Raw genomic sequence first — 24,642 nt, 5'->3', positions numbered from 1 at the left:
GTTACCAAGTTATTTTATTCTTGCTTCACTGTCTCCTATCCTGATTCTCATGCCTGCTGTCCAGCTGCTATAGGCCTATACTACCCAAACACAGAGGCCATATCCAAACATTCATACTGCCAAGTGATTGCTAAAAGTATATACAATATACTAAGAGCACTATTTTGGTCAAATTTTTCAGTCAAATGTATTCACTAAGTGACACATTTGTACATACTAACACATACGAGTTCATTACAACGTTGTTTAAGGCAGTTGGTTTGATTACTCTACAGCCCACCAGCTTGTCCTAATTAATTGAATTACATTTTGAATAGTGTGCAGGGAATCCAGTATCAGCATATCCCATTTTTCTAAATGTTTCATACAGCAACACTTTGTAATCTTATAAAGTGAACATGTCTACTTAAAAAGTTGCAGCATGAATGTTCGGACATGGTCTACCATCCTTTGACCCCACAAGGCAGATGGAAGAATTAAAATCATTAATGAAATAGCTTTGTGATATCTGTTAAGTTAAGTGTGTGTACTCTATCCAAGTCAGAACCTCAATGTATATTACTGGAATGGATAAATGTTTTTGTATTTAATTTTTTTTTTTTTACAATATGTGTGAAACAATGTCATGATTATTTTCAAAACAGTTATTATTATTTGTCAGTTTAACACCAGTGCTTATACTATGCATAGAGTAAGCAAATCAAATGGTGGACTAATATATGCCATTTGGCTAACACTTTTATCCAAAGCGACTTACATTGCAGTGAGTGCATACATTTTTCAGTATATATGGTCCCAGCGGGAATCAAACCCACAACCTAAGCGTTGTTAGCGCTATGCTCTACCAACTGAGACACAGAGGACTTGTTTTGCACGGATACGGGAGCTTGCAAAATGTATGTCATTGTTTGCAGATTCTTGATTGTTCATTTGTGAATCAAAATAATATGATTTTAAAAAATCTCTATCACGCCACACAGACTACAGTGTATACAGTATGATGATCTGTCACAGTGCGGAAATCGGACTCGGTGTGAAAATGTAATCAGGTGATTTGATTTTAATGATTGAGTTGAACAGCGCTTAATGTTTAATTGGATAAATACAGTAGTGGCTCTCTACACTATATGAAGCTAGTTTGATTCAAACACATATTAGTTAAACCTAATTTACAATCCCTAAATACAAACGTATATTAGCTAAACTGTACCCGAAAAAAATCCATTAAATACAGATGCACTTATAATTCTGATTATTGCGTGATATCAAAACCCAGAAATGACAAGACACGATGAGCATCTGAGCATCTGAGCACCCCAAACACTACCCGAGCCATCTGTGCCCCCGAGTTGTATATATCCAGACACCGACACAAACTGTGCATATTATAGATCTACTTCCGGCGGAAAAGAACTCATTTTATCCTGAAAAATATATATTTATACAAAATGAATACAAGAGCAACATAAACAACTATTGTTTATTTCGTTTTGGGGGTAAGAAGTTACACTCTTTGGAACACTCTCCCAAACCACATCAAAGAATCCAGCATGCTCTCCTCCTTCAAACGATCCCTCTAAACCCATCTTTTTAAACTTGCTTTTGATCTTTAACTATTTTTATTGTTGTTTTTATTGAATGTGCTTTTGTTTGACTTTTTATTAATCTATCTATTCTTCTTCTCTCCATGGAATGTAGTGTCTTTCAGTACTGAGAAAAATAATTATTTTGATCATTTTATTCATCATTATTATTATTATTATTAGATATTGAATTATCCCAAGGTACACTGACCGTGAACCAATCGGGGATGTGGTTATGTCAAAACTTGGTTGGTCATAACATTTGATTTGCTTCCTTGCTCTTTGTATACTATGGCCTACAACACGGTTACTTGAATGAATTTTAGCTCTCATCATAGAAGACAATAACACGGTCTGGAAATGTTTTATACCTGAATGCCATCATGCCCTTCAGCTTATTCTGAAGAAGCTTTTCATTGGTGTGATATGTGTCTTAAAAACAGACATCTTAGAAACATGTTGAACCAACTTATCAAAGCCGTGTTAAAACTGAGTTTATATCAGTCCTCGAGGATTACTTCACCTTAACAACATTTTCTTTGGTTCTTTTTTGCATAATATGAGAAAAATAAGTGAAAGGAAAATATTTTGTTTCTGTAGTGCCTCTCACAAACCAAATGTCAGATATTTGCATAGAGGTAAACATTCTCACATCAAGATCAAGTCTTTGTGAAAACTGGAGCACGCATGTTTAGGGGTCTTGTATTTTTTTTTTTTTGTATACCACAACGGTTATAAATGAGGCCCCTGATCTGTTGTAATGTCCTAGTAGTGAACTCCTCAAATCTGTTTCAACCACCAGTTATTTGTGGTTATACATAAACTCACTCATAGGGCCCCAATTTCCTGGCGCAAATAGTGTTGAGCAGAGCAAAAAATATAAATCAGAATACTCTGCAGCATATTTTTTATTGTACCCTGTCTTTAACAATGTGTTTGAGATAACTGTGATTATTCAACCAGAGATTTAGACAACAGTGTGAAAATTCATTTGCATATCATGGAAAAGAGTTGTAGTATTCAAAACTCCCATGGGATTGTAAATTGGAGACCCTAGAAAGAGACGGTGAGTAGGGTCAGATCCTACTACTCTGGTTACTTTGATTTATCTCTCACTCTCCTCTGTTTATGATCATAGCAGCCAGTCCGAGTCTCCAGATCTGCCTGTCTGCATGGTGGAAGACCCACTGCCCTCTGAAGCTGTAAATTAGATGGTTAGTTTGTCATGGCTTTTAAACATGGTATTATTCATCTCATGCCATTACTGTGATCATTGAAAATAATTATGTGGATAGCTATGTGATGTTTATAGAATAATATACTGTAGCTTGTAGACTGTGTGTAGCTCATGTATTTAAACTCTTTGACCGGTATTTAATCCATTTCTATAAGGAGAAGAGGAATATCAGCAATACAATGGGAACTGAAAAGCAGAGTTCCAACAGTGATGGAGATCAGAAGTCCTACCATTCACTGATTATCAACTTCCTGCAGAATCTAACTGAGGAGTATGTTCTCTCTTCTTTGGTACCATCAATCCCTCGAGGCAATAGGATCATATTTGAAACTAGATTGATTGACTATCTTTCACAAATCTTACAATAATGTTTTCAGGCAATGGATCACAATCCGTGATGATACATAGTCTGGTAACGCTTTATTTTACAGTCCTATTACCACTCATAATGATTTGGTATTTATAATGTATTTACTTGGTAACAATTGGTACTTGGTTATGTTTTAACCATCTTGGAAAATGACAATTGCCACTTGTTAGAATTTGTTAAAATGAATTACCCAATAACCAAGTGATTCCTAGGTACTGTAATTATAATGTAGTTACACTGTTACCATTATAGTTTCCAAGTAATAAGGGTTATGCAATGTTCTAACAAATCCTATTAATCTAACACTCCAATAAATCGATCCGAAAAATTTAAGTCAGCCCTTAAAGTTCTCGTAGGTGTCTCAGAGGAGACCGCCTGCAGCAGTCTCTTACCGAACTTGCCAGGAATTCATCTGGAAGCTCCTCACCCAATCTGACCACTGCCATGATAGCTGGTGTGGCAAAACAAGTTGATTCAGCTAGAGTGCATCCTCAAGTTATACCTCCCCAGTGACATCTGCAAAAGGGGAAGACTCACAATCTCTGCCATACTCAAGACAATCACCCCTGGAGAGACTTTGGTTGATGAGGAAATCACCCACTCTGATAAGACAGAAGTTGAGCAAGGGAGCAAGTGTCTTACAGGGCAAGTCATAACTACCATCTCTGGTATAATGGAGGATCACCTTGATGGGAGTGATCATGAGTGATTTGATGGATTCCCTGACTGAGAAGATGAAGATTTTGTTGTGACATGGTGGTTCTATTGAAGATTTTGATGATGGACTGATGAGCAGATAAATATAAGTTAAACTGGTTCCTCCTGCAGCCTCACATCAAAAAGCAATAAGACAACAACTTCTTCAACCTGTAACTACGTGCAGAACATCTCAAGTGACGGATTTAGGAAAAAAGGCCACTCAAGCAGTGAGTGAATTCCTAGTCCAACAGTAGCTTAAATAGTGAACAGGTTGCTTCTCCAATAGAGGCCTCCAGCTCTCTTATCAACCAGGTGGATCTGTGCACTATTGAGTGTGCTGATTCTGCAACATCTGGAATTGTTGAGATCTTTGTTACTGACATGAAGATCAGGGCACAACCGACAGAGGGAGAGCAGATAGACCGTGGCCTTCAGGGAAATGCTCAGACATTTCAGAGAAGGATCTGGTGTGCTTCTGTTAGTTTATACAACAAAATCCAGAACAAACTAAAGGACTTCACCACTCAGCAGAAATCAAAAATACAGAACATTTCTGGACATAAAACATCTGGACACACAACTGAAGAGTTAGTTCATCAGTCACACTAGGAAACAAGGGAAGCTAGTAAGAGTGGCCTACTAGTAAGAGTGGCCTACATCTGCCCAGCTGCATTGCCGAAGTACAGTCATGAGAAAAAATTAGGACACCCTATGAAAACCTTTGTCTTCTTCAACATATTCAAACATATGGACATTTGATATTCATTTGAACAATATTGAAAAATTGAGGTAATATAACTAAACAAATACAACTGAAACAAATTATTTAAAAAATGATTGGTAAAATGTAATTAATAGAAATGCAATCTTCTTGTGAGGAAAAAGTTAGGACACCCCCACATTTAGTTCCACTTAAAATGCCTAAAATTATAATAAAGAGCACCACATCAGGTGCAAATGATTAGAACATCGTTACAGAGGATTTTGGAGGAGCCTGTCCTATTTAAGCCTCAGATATTTAGTTTGGTTTGCTCTTGATTGTTGAAGTGAGTTGCATCACCATGGCGAGATCAAAAGAGCTCTCTGAGGCCTTCAGAAGAAAAATTGTAGATGCATATGAGTCTGGGAAGGGATATAAAAAGATCTCCAAACTATTCGAAATTGGCCATTCCACTGTCCGGAAAATAATTTACAAGTGGAGAACATTTAAAACCACCACCAACATGGCCAGGTCAGGCCGCCCAAGCAAGTTCAGCATAAGAGCTGACCGAAAGATGCTTAAAGAAGTCTCCAACAATCCCAGAATGTCATCACGAGACCTACAGGTATCTCTTGCCACAATTGATGTCAAAGTACATGCATCCACCATAAGAAAGAGACTGAACAAGTTTGCATTACATGGGAGGTGTGCAAGGAGGAAACCCCTGCTGTCAAAAAAAAACATCAGGGCAAGACTAAAGTTTGCCAGAGAACACCTAGAGAAAGACCAGAACTTCTGGAACAATGTGCTTTGGACAGATGAATCCAAAGTTGAACTATTTGGGCACAGTAAGAGTAAACATGTTTGGCGCAAAACCAAGACAGCATTTGAGAACAAGAACCTCATACCAACTGTGAAGCATGGGGGTGGAAATGTCATGGTTTGGGGCTGCTTTTCTGCAGCAGGGCCTGGTCAGCTCACCATCATAGAATCCACTATGAATTTTGTATTGTATCAGAGGGTGCTTGAGGAAAATGTGAGACCATCTGTTCGACAGTTGAAGCTGAAGCAGATGTGGACCATGCAACATGACAATGACCCAAAACATTCCAGTAAATCTACCAAGGAATGGCTCAAGAAAAATAAATTGAGAGTTCTGGAATGGTCAAGTCAAAGCCCGGATCTTAATCTTATTGAGATGCTGTGGATTGATTTGAAACTGGCTGTGCATGCAAGACACCCCTCGAACATCACACAGCTGAAAGAATTCTGCAAGGAGGAGTGGGAAAAACTTTCTCCCAATTGATGTCAGAGACCTGTAGACAGTTATAAGAAGTCTAAGAAGTCTAATTGAGGTTATTTCAGCCAAGGGGGGGCAATACTAGCTATTAGGGCATAGGGTGTCCTAACTTTTTCCTCAGTAGGAATTGGCATTATTGTTAATTTTTCGTTAAATAAATGATTACAAAGTTACATTTTCATAGTTTTTTGTTCAATTACATCCCCTTTATCTATAGACATTGTTAGAAAGAAGATAACATATTGATATGTCCATATTTTTAAGAGAATAACTTAATATTTTGGGGGGTGTCCTAACTTTTTCTCATGACTGTAACCCTACAAAGGGCTCTCAGTGAGGACTCTAAACTTCTCTGGGCTCAACCAGACATTTTAGGAAATAAGACTCTCATTACAACGTCCACCAAATATGGAAGTGGAATGGAACACCATATATGTAATATGTGTATGGTGTATGGTATTTTAGTTTGTATCATTGCATTTCTTTATTGGAATTGATAAACTGCAACAGGCAGGGCATATTCAGATGGGTATTATTGTACTTTTTCTCAACAATCAGGGCTCTAAGAAAGTAGGCAACAAGGGCTGCAGTGCTCAAGAGTCCATGAAGTGCCAACCTCAAAGCCATTCTCCAACTGTATACTATACTGTTCATAATGCACATATCCTTATATTTTTATTTTAATACTACCGTTAATACACTGCACATATCTGTACATACCTGTTTATACTGTTCATACGGCACTCCATATTTATTCTGCTATTTACTCTGTACTGTTAATACATATATACTGCTTATACTGCATTGTCTATACAGCTCATATGCTGCTTACACTGTTCTTACTGCATTCTATTTATTCTGCTTATAATGCTACTGCTAATCCATATACTGCTTACACTGCACTACTTATACTATACTGCACTACTATACTTCTCATTTACTGCACTACCTGTATATACTGTTTACACTGCACTTTTCTGCTTTTTTGCACTTCTGGTTAGACGCTAACTGCATTTCGTTGTCTCTGTACTTGTACTCTGCACAATGACAATAAAGTTGAATCTAATCTAATCTAATCTACAGGTAAGAAAACTACTTAAGGAAGAGATGATCTTGCATCCTCCTCTCCACCCACAGAGAAGAGCCACAAACCTTCCCTCCTCACCAGGATGAAGAGAACTGTCACCAAAGTCGTAATCAGCCTATTCAAATTCCGTGGAAAAAACTAATTAAAACTAATGATAACCACCAGCCATTATCCATAATAAACAGAATTGCATTTATTTGATTGCCATTCTTTATTGCAATAATTATTTCTTCAATTATTTTCAAACATGATAATTTGTTTGGATTTGAGAATGTGAATGTGAAAGAGCAACTAATTATGGAAAATCGTGAATTAGCATTGGGACAGATTTTCACTGAAAAATGCAACAAAACCCCTCATCCCTTTGTATGATGATTATAGAAATCCTACCATTGGTAATTAAAGAGCTCAATGTCCTGCAGAGAAAATTCTTATTGATTTATTTGGGAAAAAATTATTCTGCAGACAGCCTAGTATATGAGATCATTGAATTTTCCTGAGCATTGGAAAAAATAACACATTGATGATGAAAATGATAACCTAAATCTAATGACGATACTGATGACGATGATTATGATGACACTTACTGATTACATTTTCTTGTAGAGAAAATACTGATGTTATATGATACGATAGAAGTCTACTACCTGGAAAAATAAAGGTGAACAAGACAGTGAACCTTTTGCCACTATGACTACACATACCGCAATCCTCTCTGTATAAGACTACAACTCCCATCATTCCGTCAAGCCGCTATATATAAGATTTACAATAAATTCTAAAAGCATAACAAGAGCAGGACATTTTGTTTCATTTGAAACCTTCGTAATGTTTTGTAAAAGCAGAATATTCTGTAGTCATCCAACCCCACCCTAAGTTTTGACCCCTAACAACTAATTCCAAGAGAGAGCACACGATTACATTGTTTGTAGACAGACAACAGAGAAGAAGTGAGATATATAGAATATATCAGACTCAGGTGCGCAGATATTGGTGTCGTTTCCTGGTTTTGATATTGGGCAATAATCCAAATTATGAGTGCATGTGTATTTAACAGATTTTTTCAGGTGCAATTTAGCTAAAATGTGTTTGTATTTAGGGATCGTGACTGCCTATGGCTCCTGGTCTGAGCATTGATTACTTTATCTTATGATGACTGATGGTTAGATGATTCACTTACTCAGACAAATGTATTTGTTGTAAGTCACTTTGGATAAAGGATAATGCCATAAATGTAAATGTAAATCGTAAATTAGTTGTGATTTAGCTAATATGCGGTTGTATTTATGGATCATAAATTAGGTGTAATTTAGCTAATATGCATTTGCATCGTGCTAGCTTTATGTAATGTAGAGAGTGACTACAGTATTTATCCAATTAAACATTAGGCAAGCCAGCAAACATTATAGAGGAGCAGGCTCAGTTCTGCGATATATAGGTATATTTCTGGTTTGCTAGGCAACTTTTTATATTATATATCCAATAATAATCTTACCTTTCAATCATCATATATACAACTACCAGTATAGTCAACTACCTTTTACTCCGCAACAATGGGGTTTGCCAGAAGCTTTAAAATCCCGGAAATCTGAAGCCACGCCCCTCTACTGGGGTACGGAAGTCGAGTTTCCCCATTGCATTCCCCATGCACTACCAATAGCTTACTGTTGGATACTTTTGACATTTACTGTTGTTGTTATTTTTATGTTTCAATAAGCTTTTTCATTGGTTTGGGGTGTCATTATCAAAATAGTTAGCTGTCATACCATCAACCAATAACCATCGTCACCCACAGTACAACACCATTCTACTTTTATTGAAAGAAAATGTACTTAAACATTGCTCTTTAACCTCTCTGACTCAGTGGGGGACTGTCTGTCAATTTGCACAGCTCTCTCACTCAGGGACAGCGGAGCTAGAGCGAAAACAAGAGCAATGGGTTACACTCCCCCTCTCTCACTGCCGCGCTAGATACACCATTGTAGAATACAGCAAATCTCTCTTTCTCTATCTCTGCAGTGAGAGAGGGGAGGTGTAACCCTGTGACATTGCTCTTGTTTTCGCTCTCGCTATGCTCTCCCTGAGTGAGAGAGGTGTGCATGTTGACAGACAGTCCTCCACTAAATCAGAGAGGTTTAGGCACATAGACAAATTTCCCAAATTTGCAGTTGTTCCCCTTTAAAGACAAAAAGAAGAATATTTACTAACACAAAAGTCTGTGTGTGTACCAAGTTAAACAGTTTCCCTCGATAATTATTACAGTGGAGGCTGGTGGAGGTAGAAATCGGAGGACGGGCTCATTGTAATGCATGGTTTGGACTGTATTGCAGTCCTGTATTGACTAATCTCGTTGAGACTATGGGTCCTTTCCATTCCAAATTGATACACCCTCTTCCCTTACTCCCTCGTATCGAGTGAGCCCCACAGTGGCATTGTTGCAAGCTAGCATCGGCAACAACTCTCTGCAAAATAGTCCTAGCCGGTTGGAAAAGACGATGCACATAACAACAAGCAACCATTAAAGCGCATGTGGGGGATGGTTATTGGAATGTAACATCCAATGAAATTGCGAGCTTGTTCTTACAGCGCTCTGTCCAGGTTCAGTCTAAGCCAGATCAGCTAATCTAGTGAGAACAATGTGATTTGAAGGTATGGTAATGAGAGACGATGTATTGACTAAAGCTCATACATGAGAAACAAGCACTGTCTGTGAATACTTAATTATTCAATTCATTCCACTCAAATAAGTGATTGTTATACCTCACGGCGAGTTTACTCCATGTTTTCACACTCCACATGATTTCTTGGCTCTTGATGAACACACAGTGGAGCATTATTTACGCATGGAAACAAGGGTTGCCAGTGGAGATTCCTTCCACCAACATGACATCATAGGTCCCCCTTTACCCACATAAACACTGGGGATCCCCAACCCTGGCTAGGCTTCCCTCCGTCAGGGAGAGAAAGACCGGGAGGCTTGTGGAAATATCCATCAGCAATCTGCAGGAGACAACTGGACCCCACACCAACACAGTACTTCCTCAACCACATGCCGGGATACCCCTGCTCCACATGCACGCAAACACACGCACGCACGCACGCACACACGCACGCACACACACACGCACACACACACAGCTGTAATGAGATCATTAAGCTGTCTCACTATGTTATTTTAATTTGCGAGGAACACAGATTGTTATACTCTAAAATGTTTTAAAAGGAGCAAGGGGATTTTCTCCTCAAAGTTAACAGTGTGGTTGGACCACCAGGACGCAATGTTAGTTTGTAAGTTAGTAGCTCTTGCTTTACCTGACCTTATATATTTAGAATATCCCACACAGTCACTCATTATGGTAGAACCAAGGAAGAGGGGGACCATGCCATTTATACTGAAAGCAGGATTGCCTTCAAAGATGCACTGATGGTCCTTTTGTTGAGAGTAGCTTTTGAGACACTTCATTGATTAATTTCAGTCTAATTCTCATTGTAAAGGTAAATGGCTAGGATTACATTCAGCAGTGTTAAAACCCCTCACCTGTAAAGGCTTGTTATGCTGCAGACAGAACAGCTGCTGTGATTCCATGCAGTACAGCACACCATAAAACCTAAGAGAGGAGAGGTTTGGGCATCTCGTTAACACCCCAGGAAACCCCCATATGAAGCAGAGGCCATTACAGAAAGCATGAGAGGAAAGTCAATGAAGGAGATTGATTTCTTCAATATTTCCAACACGTCATATTTTCTCCTTTCCTTGGGCAAGGAAATGTGTGCCAAAATATTGAGAGATACCTTGTGACATATGGTTGTAGTTAGTTTAACAGTTGTGTCCATAGAATTGTTGTTGTTTCTCAGCTACTGGTGAAAAATGTGGGGTTCCCTGGAAACTGCCTGACTTCCGGCATCCCAGATGGGCTTCTATTAGCGCACACACAGCTCTACTATAGAAGTACTGTACTACACTGGAACATTGTTAGGCACGCACACAATATGTAAGGCATATATCCCATATAAAATGTAATTGATTTTGAAAATGCAATGTACAGGATAGAAGCCTAACATCCAAGTTTCAAAGTCTTTAAAAGGGCAATCTGGGATTCAAACATCAACAAAGCCATCTTCCTGCCGCTTGTTTTGGTGAACAGCTGAGGGATGGGGCTGGAGAAATGTAACCACTCTCAATTCATAGACGGAGCTACGGATGCAAGGACTGACCATTCATGAGATAAAAATGTGTGTTTTAACCAGGTTTTGAAACTATACAGTGTTTATTTATAATTAAATTGTTTATTAACGAGTAAAACAAGCCTATATTTTTGGTTCTGATGGGGTAAGACAGTTGAACTAAGCTCTAGAGGCATTTTTAAGTGACAGTGTTCAATGGCTATACTGTATATCATGAATTTAAAACGCCAAACTACAGCCCCTTTAGGTTTTAAGTGGTTAGATAATCATTGTCATCATGCACACGATGTCTTACTCAAGAACATGCACAAGTCATGTCTCAGATGGAAATACAGTAGGATGAAGGGTGTTTTCTAACAGTTATCATATAAATAAATGGAGAACAATCACCCCCTGTAGGATAAAAACTAATTGGTTCCGCTCTGTGTCGAGTGAAAACAATCATCAACTACGGAGTGAAACAGGGTTATATAGGTTTAATACATACCATTCCTCATACAGTACATATCTGTAATGAGAGAGAGATTACACATTCATAGATTTAGGAGATGCACATCTCCACAATACACCTGAGATATGCGTTCATCCAACATTTCTTCCAATGGCACATCGAGCTCAGTCTCTGGCTCCTCCCTGGGAGATGGTTGAAGTTTCATCAGTTTCCCCAGCTGCACTAAACGTCCTATGCCCGTCCTAGCTGTCAACAAGGACGCAAGTCAAGAACCAATCTCAACTATGTTACCCAAAAGTCGAGGTGTGTTGACGAGCCTTTGTTTGTGGAGTATTTTCTTCTGCAGCTCCGGGAGTGTCAATGCGAAGAAGCAGGATGAGTCCGTGTCGACAGACAGTATCAACAGAGCCAGATGCGCGTCGAGATGTCTCAGCTTGCATAGTATGCGCATAGCAACGCTCTCCAAACATGCCCGGGTAAGTTACCTATCAGCCACAGGCGCGCCAACTGATTGCCTTCATATAATACATTCAAAGAGGATGCACAGAGATTTAAAACTGCTTGGATCATTTTCATTTTTCCTTGAATGTGTTCAAACTAATTCCGTTTTTCATTCACTCGGTAGCCTACGTTTTAGTGATGAATATGTATTTGATATCGTCTCATCACCATTTATTGTCTAGTGAACATAACATGCAACAGTTTATGATGGTCAGAATGCATCATCCACAAACTGACAAAGTTTATTGACTGCAGTCATGATGCTGTGTGTGTGAGTGTGTGTGTGAGAGAGAGAGAGAGAGAGAGAGAGAGAGAGAGAGAGAGTGTGTGTGTGTGTGTGTGTGTGTGTGTGTGTAATGCTTCTCATTAAATGTTTCTGTAACTCTCCCCATTTGTTTGGGATCTGCAATGTAAAGTGGAGCACTTGTCTAATGGATAAGGAGAAGCTTGTTATCCTGATTCCATCCATACTAATCCCTTTACTCATGATTGTTACAACTCCCTAGAGAACATCACTGACAGGCATTATAACCAGGCTCATGTCCTGATCCTATCTTGCTTTAGACCACATACATACTGTACATAGAGGCAACATAGCTATGCACATGCCCTCTAAAATAAACAGGAAAAATGTTTTGTCCTAAATAGCACTGTACTCTCTTTGAATAACGTGCACTAAAGGCTTGTTCAACTATTCAAGAAAAACAATCCCTGAAGCACTATGTTAAACTTTCACACCCAATGTTGATTTAGCAAGATACTGTAGTGTTTTTTTCCTGTATTTTTAAATCAATCCTCCCCACTTATAGTGCAGTTATCTGGGTGGGTTGAACCCTAGGGAATACGGAGTAAGGAACCACTGAGGCGAGGCTGGTAGGAATGAGAATGCACCAACGTCATTAGCCACAAATGAACTTATGACCTCTAAAGGGATCGAGACATGACCTGTCTAATCACTTCCCATGGATGATGTAGCAGGGTCAGCATCAAACTGTCCAGATTCCTCTGCCATGGGACTCTTGATGTATATTACATCTGCCAATCAGTCGTGGATACTATGTCAGTGCTGTCTATATAACAATGGGCAACTGTTATAGCTAGACTTGGGTTTACTAAAACCTTAGAAAAAGGCTCTATTCACATGCCCATAGTGGGCAAGTGAAAACATTAAGCTAATTGTTTGGAAGCTGTTTGTTATCAGTGTAAAAAACATGGTAATGTTAGTTCAGTCTGTTCAGTTAAAGCTTTTGTTGCAGATAGTGACATTGATAGTTACTGAGACTCTGTTTCCCGAGTCAGTCAATATCACAGTAGTAGGCCTCTTCCTGAAGTTTGGTCAATACTTTTTCGATATGAAATATTCTGCCCCAGTGAATGAAGTGTCACCATATCTGGATTGAAGTGGCGGACAGACCATTTAAACTCCTTTGATGTGGTTCTGCCCATACGTCACCAAAAAGCTGGAGGTCATTTTTCATTCACTCGATGAAGAAATCATAAAAAAGCCTTTTTGTTTCACTCTATCACTTCTCTCCTGTCACTGGACTCAAATTCTATAAGTATGAATCATTTGAGGCCTATTAAGATGACAATGAGAGAGGTCAGATCAGAATCTGTCTTAGACTGTCCTGCACTTCCCAGAGAAGGGGCTGTGTGTCTGTGACTGCTCTAGTCTTCCAGATCCCTTCTTCTCAGATGTGAGCTGCATGCTGCATGTGAAGTAGGAAAAAATGAAATGGAATAAAAAAGTATTTGCCATTCGTTAAACATCTCTAGACATTTGAAATTGATACTGGAGGCGATGACTATCTTGGAACATGTCATTCTTGTTACATAGAGTGAAACAGATAGTTAAGCTATCTTGCTTATATGTAACAGATACTGTATTAGCCTGACTTTTCATGGAAATACTACTACAGTGTTTATTAGAAACTGAACTGATACAATGTCCTCTCCTCTCTCCCTCCAGAATAATGGATCCCTGGGCTGGTGTCAGAACCATAAACAATGTGCTAAGGTAACCTACTCATGTTATGCAAAGCTTAACATGTTATGCATACCCTTAAATTGAGTGATCTGTTTTCAGAAATAGGCTCTCAGGGAAAGTCTCTAGCTGGACAAATGGCACCATAAATCACTGTATGAATGTTGGCCATTGTGGTTATTCTGTACCATGCAATACCATACATCACTATATGAGCTACTGTATAGACCTCTATAGATCACAGTTAGAGCCTTTGGGTGCACCCTAATACATCATTGCAACTGCCACAGGTAGCGACAGGTGCTTTGGTGCTGAGATACGATATAAGCTCTTTCCACAGTATTGTTTCAAACCTGAGTTTTTCTTCTTTTACATCAAGGTTTAGCATAGGATGTGGCATCTAGGCATATCTTACTCTGGAAGTAATAACAGTCCTTTGCATAAAGAGGTCTACTCATGTTTGGTAATGAAGACATTAACGTGCTTTAACAACCCTTCACTTAGATAACCACATCTTCCTCACTGTGTAGAACTATTATGGTGACATGTCACCAGTTTCCATCTCCCCAGACTTCTTAATAGAAGCTCTTTGTACAAGATACTTTATGTACTGTATGGATGACCACAAAGTAAATGGTTGTATAATCGTGCTTTATTTCATGAAACAGTATGCCATTTAACATTATGAATGACATTTGTTTATTCTTTTCATTTTTATTTCAAGTTCAACACTGACTATTTCAACAACATGTTCACACACTGGTACTTCTATAGTCTATACACAATAGCTTTTATGTGATGTGATATATGTGTTAGATATATTATTTAATTTGGTACTGTGGTGTCTCACCATATGGTACAGCAACTGTTTCTCTGTCACCCAAGGGTAGCCTTGCAGAAACTCAGTCAGGGGCTGACCTCTGCTTGTCCATGAAAGCATTTCGCCAACTTCTCAGCAGACTTTTCCCTCAACCCCTCTAGCATCTTCTACACAGGGTAATAATGCTGTTTTAGTCTCCTCAGGAAATAAGTATTTCAATTAGAATCCTCTTTAGTGTAGAACATAATTATACAGCAGTTAATTGTGAAATCAGACTTTAAAGTGGTGATGAAATCAATTCAGTCCTACTAAGGAGATCTTAATACCTGCAATTTACTATAAAAGTAAACTGGCTGTGAAGGTTGTTTGTGCATTTATTTGTCATAAATGGTATAGCAAAATAACTCTGCCACAATTTGATTCAGATTGCATCAAGCAAGTGGCACAATTTGTTTTGGCACAATTTTTCATGTGTGCGTCTTTGACAGTTAGTTGTGTTGTTTGTGCATTTACACAACCACTGATTCTCCTGATTGACTATGAGGGAGAATAAATACTGTTGTTAAGAACTCCAAGATGGTATCCAGTGGTGTTTTGTCTGGTCAGATAGTCCTCTACTGTCCTCCATTAACTATTGTCCTGTAGACCCCACTGGTAATGAATGACTGTTCATTCTGCTGTCATCTCTTTGAACCAGATTAGAAGTACTGTAGATGGTTAGCATTTTTTGACTCATATAAGAGCTCAGCAGGGTATGACAGTATCGTTTCCTTATTCAGGAGCTGTGGAGGATCATAATTGCTATGCCATGACACTGGCCTATCAGCCCTTCATAGAATAATGCTTATGTGAAATCATTACCACACCATGACAAGACCCCTTTCACATCCTTGTCTTTACAGCACTTGGCAGCCATTAGTGGACTAATGCTCTCTGGTCTTGCAGTTGTGTCAAGGCCTTAGGACTGTAAGGACTTCCTCCACTTCAAACATGACCATATAAAATAATTCACTGTAATCTGTACACAGAGAGCTGGAAAGCTGCAGAGTCTTGTGCACATGAAAATGGTTTGGAAGCCCCTCAAAGCCAGTGCAATTTTGTGGAAACAGGATACAGAGGCATTGTCCTCTAGGGGCATAATCTGGGCATGGTATCAAACACTGTTGGGTGCCAACAGTCTGCACCCAAAAGACCAGCATTATGCACGGTCAGCGAAGAAGTCACTCGGTCCATTATCTTTGGTCATTCACAGAAGAACGGTTGCCCTCTCTCACACGCTGAAACGGACAAGTGCACACAACAGTTCATGCATTGTTTTCCCTTGCACATTTGAAATGTTTTCTTGTAAGCGAAAATAACAAATTAAGTGTAATTGACCTCAAACTTTCTGCATCATGGACACAAAACCTTGCCAGCAGTGGAACCCATTTGTAGGTCTAATTTCTAGACTGTCTATCAAAGTCTCAGTCAATAAAGTCAACTTTATTTGGGGTCGTGCAAAGGAATGCCTGGTTTGAGTTTGAAATGGGGCGGAAAACGAATGGACACTGAGGCACAATTATAATGGGTAGAGTAAGAATGTCAGGTTAAATTAGAGGAGGCATCTCCCTGTGTAGACCAGGGATGGTAGATAAGAGATGGCAGAGCAGGGCCACTCACAGCAAACATGCTCCCACAGCCAGAAGTCTGAACAACATGTGAACATATTATAGCCCTACTGTTGAGGGACTACTTGTGGGAGAAAATTATTGAGGGGAAGACAACAGACATCATATGTAGGGGTGCGACGGGAGGAGAGAGGGGAAGAGAACAGTTGTAGGTTTTTGTGGTTGCAGGATGTTTCTTCCATCCAAGCAGTGGGGCCTGGGGCAAGCTCGGCAGGGTCTCCGCATTGTGTGCACCATAAAGTGAACACCTCTGCTGCATTTAAACATGTGCCTCCTTCCTTCACATTATTCAGAGTTTCCGACAACCCCCCCCCCCCAGACACACACACACACACACACACACACACACACACACACACACACACAAACTTTAACAGCAGTTGAAGATAAATGTGTTTCCCACTCTCTTTCCTAAACACTGCCCCAGGATAATTTCAACCCCCACTTCTAAACCCTTCTGCAACCACCTTACCGCTAATCCACTTTTTCTTTTTTTTAAGGTAGTTTTTTTGAGTGGGGTAGTCCCATTCTTATATTTTTCTTTATTGGATAGAGATAGTGAAGGAGATGTCAGCAGGGCATGGGCCAGATTCAAACCCATGCTGACATGGGCATATGTGTGCACTGTAGGCCATGGTGCTAGACCACTGGACCACCCCAGGCCACTCACTAATCCTCTTCTAAAGGTACAGTAAGGCCCTACATGGTCATTGCTCCTCTAGTCCACCACCTCCTCTATAGGTTACAGGATTACTTGTGTGGTGGAAATAATGTTAATCCATTGTTGAAGGTACATACCAAACTCATTTGTCAATAATGACCATAAGCATGAGTGTTTGTAATTCAGTCTGAATAAGGAGTAACTTCAAATATCAATGGATATTGTAAATGAAATTAGGATTTATATTATAATGCAGTAACTTTCAAATCACCTCTTTGGCCTGTTCTTGTGATGTTCCCCACCTCCCCACCATACCACTGTGTTTCATTACAGCATGAAATTGCAAATGGGAATATTCTCCTGGGCTCACCTTGCTTACTCATGCAGGACGTGTCTCTCAGGGTAAAAGGACAGAAACACACATCTACGCTCTGCTATCGAAAGCACATAGCAAACACACAAAACTCAGTCAGGCAGATCTTCCAGTTCTGTAGTGGCTCACATGTTCTTCTCAGGATGTTCAGGAACACCTAATATCCACGAAGATGTTAGATCATCGTCTAGATGAGAGATACAGTGATGCTTAAGTCAGTGATCCTCAGTGCTGCTCATGTTGTCAATTATTAAGGTTTATGATTGGAGTTCCTGTGACTGTCCTTGGAGTAAACTACTATACTGTAGAAATGCACAAGGGAAGGTGTTTTTACTCACTGATGGTCCTGTGTAGGACTTGTTTAAATGATTGCTGTACTTGTACTGAGAGAAAAGCAACCCCTCTGGTAAGGTCACTAGTGTGACAAGTTTCTGTCTCCTTCACAGTGTCTGGAACCCTGCAAGGACTCCTGGGAGCTGAAGAGGAGGAGCCAGTGTGCTGAACTGTGCGAGGTATGACACCCTTATGCTAAGTTAAGGAGGAGGAACTCAGCTGAAGTTCATGTGGACAGACTTTGATTTCCCTCAATTGAATCTATAGAACTAACCCAGAAATTGACATATTTACCCTCAGTGTCTCCCTCAGTACGCCCAGTCAAAAGTAATCAGACATTTACCCTCAGTTTCCCCAGCAGCAGTTTTAGTCGTGCGGTTTTATGATGTCCCTCTCCACCTCAATCCCCCAGCGCTCATTTCCCAGAAAGCACTGGGAGTGTGTGACGAGCTGTGAGTTCCTGCGCTCGGTGGTGGCTGTGAAGCAGGGGGACTGCCCTCCGCCAGAGAGAGCTAGCGGCTTTGCGGCGGCGTGTTTGGAGGGATGTGAGGAAGACGGAGAATGCTCCTCCCAAAAGAAGTGCTGCCCCAATGGCTGTGGACACACCTGCCAACCCCCTAAGAACCTCTACAAAGGTATGCAAACCAACAGTGAACGAGCAGTCTGACATCATGTACTCATTCCTTCTTACTCTGGTGACAGTTGAAATAACCTTTCCCTCAGGAGCACCACTGAAGCCCAGGAAGGAGCTGAGCTTTGAGGAGCTTCCCTCTGGCCAGATGGAGGTGCGGTGGTCCTCTAGGTTCAATGTGTCGGCTGAGCCCGTCATCTATGTCCTTCAGAGGAGGTGGAACTACGGGATCCAACCCAGTGAGGATGCCGCGACCCAGTGGCAGGTTGTAGCCCAGGTGAGCCTGCATTTGTAATGACTGGTAAATCAATGGTAACAGTTGTAATGGTTACACAATAATATATCATTTGTTTATGTGTGGGAGTGGACACAGTGTCATTCATTCATATACTGTATAATGTGATGTGTAGCAGAGCAACTGTTCATGAAGCCCTGCCCCCACCCCCCCAACCCCCTCGCTCTCTCTCTCCCACTCCCTTACTCCCTCTGTCTCTCCCTTGTGTTATCCCAGACTACGGTGGAGAGAGTGTGGTTGCCTGACAGCCGTGCTGGCAGGTGGTACCAGTTCAGAGTGGCAGCAGTAAACGTCCACGGGACCAGAGGCTTCACCACTCCCAGTCGCCACATCCATACCACCAAAGGTCAGGCAGCCAGCCGGCCTGTCAGTGATAGAGAGAGACTAGCAAGCACATCACAGGGCGTCATTGTATTGACTGTGTTGATGTTGAATACAGCCTAAAGACATTGCCTGCTGGCAAGGTTTTAGGGCTGTAGTTACCCAGTGTAGTTTTAATGGACAGTTACTTCATCGTATCTCACACTTCAGTCCTGTGATTGGGAATGACTCCTTATTGATAGAAGTGGTGTCCTCCACAGACCCCTCTCGTCCCCCGTCCCCGTCTGACCTCAGGGTGGCCAACATGACCTTTGGTCCTGGGAGGACGATGGCAGCTCAGCTGGGCTGGTCCATGCCCTCTGACCTGGACATCCCTGTGCACCACTACAAGGTATCCTGGAGCTGGGCTCTCAGTGGAGTTACCACCGCGCCATCTAAGACGAAGAGGAGGAAGACTGTCAAAGGGGTAAGTCCTATCCCCTGTCCTGACATGTTGGCATATACAACAACATTCCCCTGGAGACTGCAGCGGAGGCATGTTTCACAGCCAACTCTCGTCTTCAAGCCATAACAGATTACATGTGAAAAAGATAAACAATGTGAGTGTGGCTTTGATGGGATAATCCCTTCAATAGGATGCTTCCAAACCAAACCACAGCATTGTCGCCCCGGACAAAATTAATAGAAAACTGACACTTTTGAAAGGCCAAAAACTGCAGATAAACCATAAACTGAACTATATGCCAAACTTAAGTTGTAGTAGTTGTATATTTAGTTATAACTGTTCTGTATAATGACTTTCTATGTACAGTAACAGTAGGTACACTAGGGTTAGTCCACTACAATGGCTGCTCTGGACAATTATGGTTTGGGTGAACAAGACTGACCTGTCTTTATAACCCTATATGGGCCCCTCTGGCTGTGTGCAGGGGCAGAGCTTCGTGGATCTGGACAGTCTGCGGGCCAACAGGAGCTACAGCGTGGAGGTGCAAGCTGTCTCCTACTGGGGACAGACCCCTCTGAAGAGCCCCAAGGCCACCCTTCACTTCACCACACACCCCAGTATGTCAATCAGCGCCAACACATGTCATGTGTTACGAAATTATATTCAATATTCACCTTTTAATTATGTTTCCGTTAGCGTTGTACTGTATGTTGAATTAAATTCAAGTTTATGTTGCATCTGACATACTTTTGTGCCCATGTTGATGAATCAGAGGCTAGCGCCAGCCCTGTGGGACCACCTCTGGACATACTGGATGTGGGCACGCCCTTCTACCAGGACGGCCAGTTGCAGGTCCGTGTGTACTGGCAGAAGAGCACAGGTATGCAGGGGGAAACCCAGCCACAAACCTCCCATCAACCATAGTGACAAAGGAAATCCTCCAGGCTCCCACAGATAACCACCTCCCCATAGCTCATTGTGTCGTTCTGTCAACATACAGATTATCACACATTTACAGACTGCTCATGAGTAATTATACATGAAACAATTGCGCTTTGTTAGAAGCTGATAAGGCCCGCTTACGTAAATCCTGCTCATGCAGGAACATGAACACATAGGTTTCCCACATTGCCATCTAATGAATGGAGTTTTCTACAACAGATGCACTAGACAGGCTGTTTTTTAACCAAGAAAAAGGAAGTCAAGCTTTATAGAAGTGAATGATCGGCTGTCAATTTGAAATGTAAATTTGTACTGTATGCTTTGTCGCCCCATTTGGCTCATTATACTATACACAAGTCAAATATGAATGTGTGGACTGAGTTTATACCTGTTTATTGTCCATAGCTCCCCAGAGCATAACACACTTCCCTGTCTCTCAGATCCTTCCATAGGGCGATACCGTGTCCAATGGGTGCCAGAGTACTGCGGCCACAACCAGACCAGAGGCACGGAGAAGGTCATCACCCAGGTAATCTCTTCTATAGTTCAGCCAATACAGCAACTGAACATGGTACACCACACCCTTGCGCCACCTCTCAGTTCTAGAGTGTTCTCGTCTTATGGCCCCGGCCGCAACAAACTACGCTATCCGTTCATTATGGAATGAGCCTATGGTTTCTCTATGGGAGTCATCCATCGACGGACAACGAAGATGACAAAGGTCTGTCTGTGTCCATTTCATAGGATTTAGCAGTTTTTCCTCAGTCCATTCGTCCATTTAGCCAATGAGAACAAGGATTCATATTGCGTTGCTGGTTCCATTGTTCAGTTGCTAGGTTGTTTCAAAACTCACGCCCAAATTCCACGGATCTAATCGAATAATGACTTCATATGTATACGTTTTTGATCCATTTTCTGATAGTTTGGCGTGTCTGGGGCCTAACTGTTTTCACTGTCTCTTATCTGTCAGGAGAACTTTGCCAGCCTCACTGGCCTGCTCTTCTCTTGTAAGTACAACGTCATTATCCAGCCAATGGGTAGTAAGGGCAGCCCCCGAGCTGAGAGCATCAACTTCTTCACCCCTTCCTGTGCCACCATCAGGGCCAAGAGCCCCAAATCCAATCCCTGTGCTGAAGAGGAAGGTAAGACACCACCCTCTATGCTGTACTTCTGTCCATGTACCATTGGCACCTCATACCACCATCGTACACCAATGTATTCACTCACTGCAATGTAAGTCGCATTGAATAAAAGTGTCAGCTAAATGGCATATATATTGTTATATCTCTGTCCTCTAGGAGTGAATCCACCAAGTCCAAAGGTTCTAGCCAAGGCAGAGAATCTCACAGCATCCTTTCTGGCCCACAAGGGGAACGTCACAGCAGTCTTCACCTGGGAGGTGGCCGTGCCACACCCTCCCCAGCTGGTCACAGGGTTCCAGGTCACATGGGCAGAGGTGACCTCATCGAGACTCCGCGACAAGCTGCCAAACAGCCTCATCTCACAGTCCCAGATCCTGCCCCCAGTAAGTCAGTTAATGAACCGACCTACTTCCAACAAATATAACAATTATTATGTATTATATATAGAGATTTTTTTTTTCTTAACATCCATTTTTTCACTGTCTTGTTCTAAAGCATAGCATCATCCCTGCATGACTCTATCTTCTTTCCCAGGAGCGCAAGGTTCTGGTTGTGTCAAGTCTGCGGGTAGCCACCCTCTACAGACTGGAGGTCCAGGTGATGGGGTCAGGAGGGGAGGGGCCCGCCACCAGCCGCACCTTTCAGACCCCCTCCACCCCACCGCTCGTTCAGCACCGTAAGAGAACTCACAGACACAGTCTCATTCATAATCGTTGATTATCGATAATCTCCATCATAGTGTCAGTTAGATTCATTAATCAATTAATCGATTCATTCATCCGTTCAGGGACCAGACTGAGGAAGCATCACCCACACCAGCCAACCATAGAGATGCATTGAGGAATCAGCCAATCAGAATACAATGAACAAGGACCACCCCCTTCCTCCAACTCAGGACACTGGAGAACCATAAAACAGCCAGCAGAACGTGCAGTCTCATGAGATGAAGGAAGCAGGCTTCTACTGCAGGGACTGACCCAGCAGTACCTCCTATGTCATGTGCTGGCTGAACTGGGAACAATTAGATTAAGTCAATTAAGATAACAGTAGGACATGATTATTTCTCAGACATTCAGGGGCAGCAGTCAAATGACCTCAAACCTAAAGATAAATCCAGAACAACTCATGACACCTGAGTTGTTGTACAGTTGCACCTTGTCAAAGGTGTTTTTTTACAGTAGGTACAGGATGATAGGATTTAGGACACAAAAGCTATGTACGTACATACATTTTAAGACACATTCATAACCATTTATACAGTTTGTTTTAACAATACAATACAATTCTTCTCACCAGCAGTGATACGTTTACCCATACTTAGTTTGTGTTGTGGGAATGCGTCTGACGTTTTGCATGAGGATATGATGAGTAGATATATGTACTGTAGATAATAATATCTTAGATGTACCTACCTGCTAAATTTACATGTAAAAACCCAGTATTCTGGGGATGATAATGTTTTGTATTACTCCCCTCTCTCTCCAGCGACTAACACTTTAGACACTGATTGATGTTTTTATTGTAAAAGGGATATTATTTTGTATGTTCTTGATAGGCAAAACATTTTATATTGTCACACATTCATGTACTGTAAATACTGTATATACTGTTTGTCTATATTTAATTATGTCTGCAGTGATGTATTGCAGTGACCCTTTTGTTAACTGAGAGACCCTGTAAAGACTTTTTTTTAAAGTGAATTCCATTTTTAAAAGGGTCCATATAGTGCTCTCAGATGTTTTGTTAATGTCTTTATTGCATGTGTGAGTCTTTCAGGAATGACCCCTGTTCTGTTGTAAATTAGACGTAACTGACACAATCCCTATGGTTAGCAGAGAAATCGTATTGCCATAAGAAGACTGATATCTCTTCTTTTTCTATTTCCATGATTGCTTGGTTGGTATGTAAATGAAAGGTTAGTTCTGTACAACTAAATGCTCCTGGGATAGTCGTAACGTAAATACACACCCGGCAATGCAGTAAAAGCTGAGTACCCATGGGTTCATACTCATTCCCTTTCAACCCCACGCCTGAGTCTTTGTGTCTGATCTTGTCTTACTGTGTGTGCATGCCCATGCATTGAAATATGGCTTTGCGTGTGTGTGTGTGTGTGTGTGTGTGTGTGTGTGTGTGTGTGTGTGTGTGTGTTGATGATCAAGATTCTTAATGTAATGTGTCATGTTAATTTTCCTTTATGAGAGTACATTAGGCTTTCTTCTATCATCTTTAATGCACTATAACAGTGTTGGGAAAGATACTCTAAAATGTATTTAACTAAATTACCCAACTCTACATGGGAACTACAATAAAGCTACCCTTCAGAGAAATATTGTTTGTCAAACTAAAGCTAAATGTCACACTAAATATGTGCGTATGCCTTCAGGAGCATGCATGAAGATATTGAGATTCATAAACAATGCGATCACACACGTTTTCGGTCAATCAGTTAATAGCCTCCCTATGCCTTTATAATGTGATGGAAATGCCAGTTGAGTGAACAGCAATTAATACAGCAGGAAAAAAAAGAAGAGGACATTTTCTAAATAGAAACGGTAGTGAAGTGGACGCAAGAAAGCGACTTACAGTGTTTTGAAATGCTCAATAAAACGTCTTATGAATTATCTTTGAGTAATCACCAGATAACACATGAAAAATCAATTAAATACACTCATAATTCTGATTATTGCGCAATATCAAAACCCGGAAATGACAAGTGGTGCAGAGCATCTGAGCCCCACGAACGCTACCGGAGCCACCTGCGCACCCGAGTCGGATATATCCCAACAGCGGCACTGACAAATCACGTGGCTGCTTGAGGGAATGATGGGTGTTGTAGTCTTATACAGAGAGGATTGTGGCATGTGTAGTCATAGTGGCTCAAGGTTCACTGTCTTGTTCACCTGCATTTTTCCAGG

General features: G+C 41.0%; 1 protein-coding gene across 1 annotated transcript; it reads left to right on the top strand.

The window, feature by feature from the left end:
• Window positions 1–2,999: 2,999 nt before the first annotated feature.
• On the top strand, window positions 3,000–22,567 carry anos1a (anosmin 1a; the record flags this gene model as incomplete). The annotated part of the gene is made up of 15 exons (XM_083685002.1): window positions 3,000–3,091; window positions 11,959–12,088; window positions 14,083–14,130; window positions 18,065–18,130; window positions 18,364–18,586; window positions 18,675–18,859; window positions 19,094–19,223; window positions 19,459–19,664; window positions 20,128–20,260; window positions 20,416–20,523; window positions 21,026–21,114; window positions 21,556–21,727; window positions 21,884–22,110; window positions 22,262–22,403; window positions 22,515–22,567. The coding sequence occupies 15 exons, from the start codon at window positions 3,000–3,002 to the stop codon at window positions 22,565–22,567; spliced, it is 2,004 nt and encodes a 667-aa protein (XP_083541128.1).
• Between the last annotated feature and the right edge of the window lie 2,075 nt (window positions 22,568–24,642).

The sequence above is a fragment of the Argentina silus genome (genome assembly GCF_951799395.1).
Source record: "Argentina silus genome assembly, chromosome: 14".
In the NCBI taxonomy this organism is placed as follows: Eukaryota; Metazoa; Chordata; class Actinopteri; order Argentiniformes; family Argentinidae; genus Argentina; species Argentina silus.
Note: the sequence above shows the minus strand (reverse complement) of the source record. Positions and strands in the feature narration are given on the sequence as shown.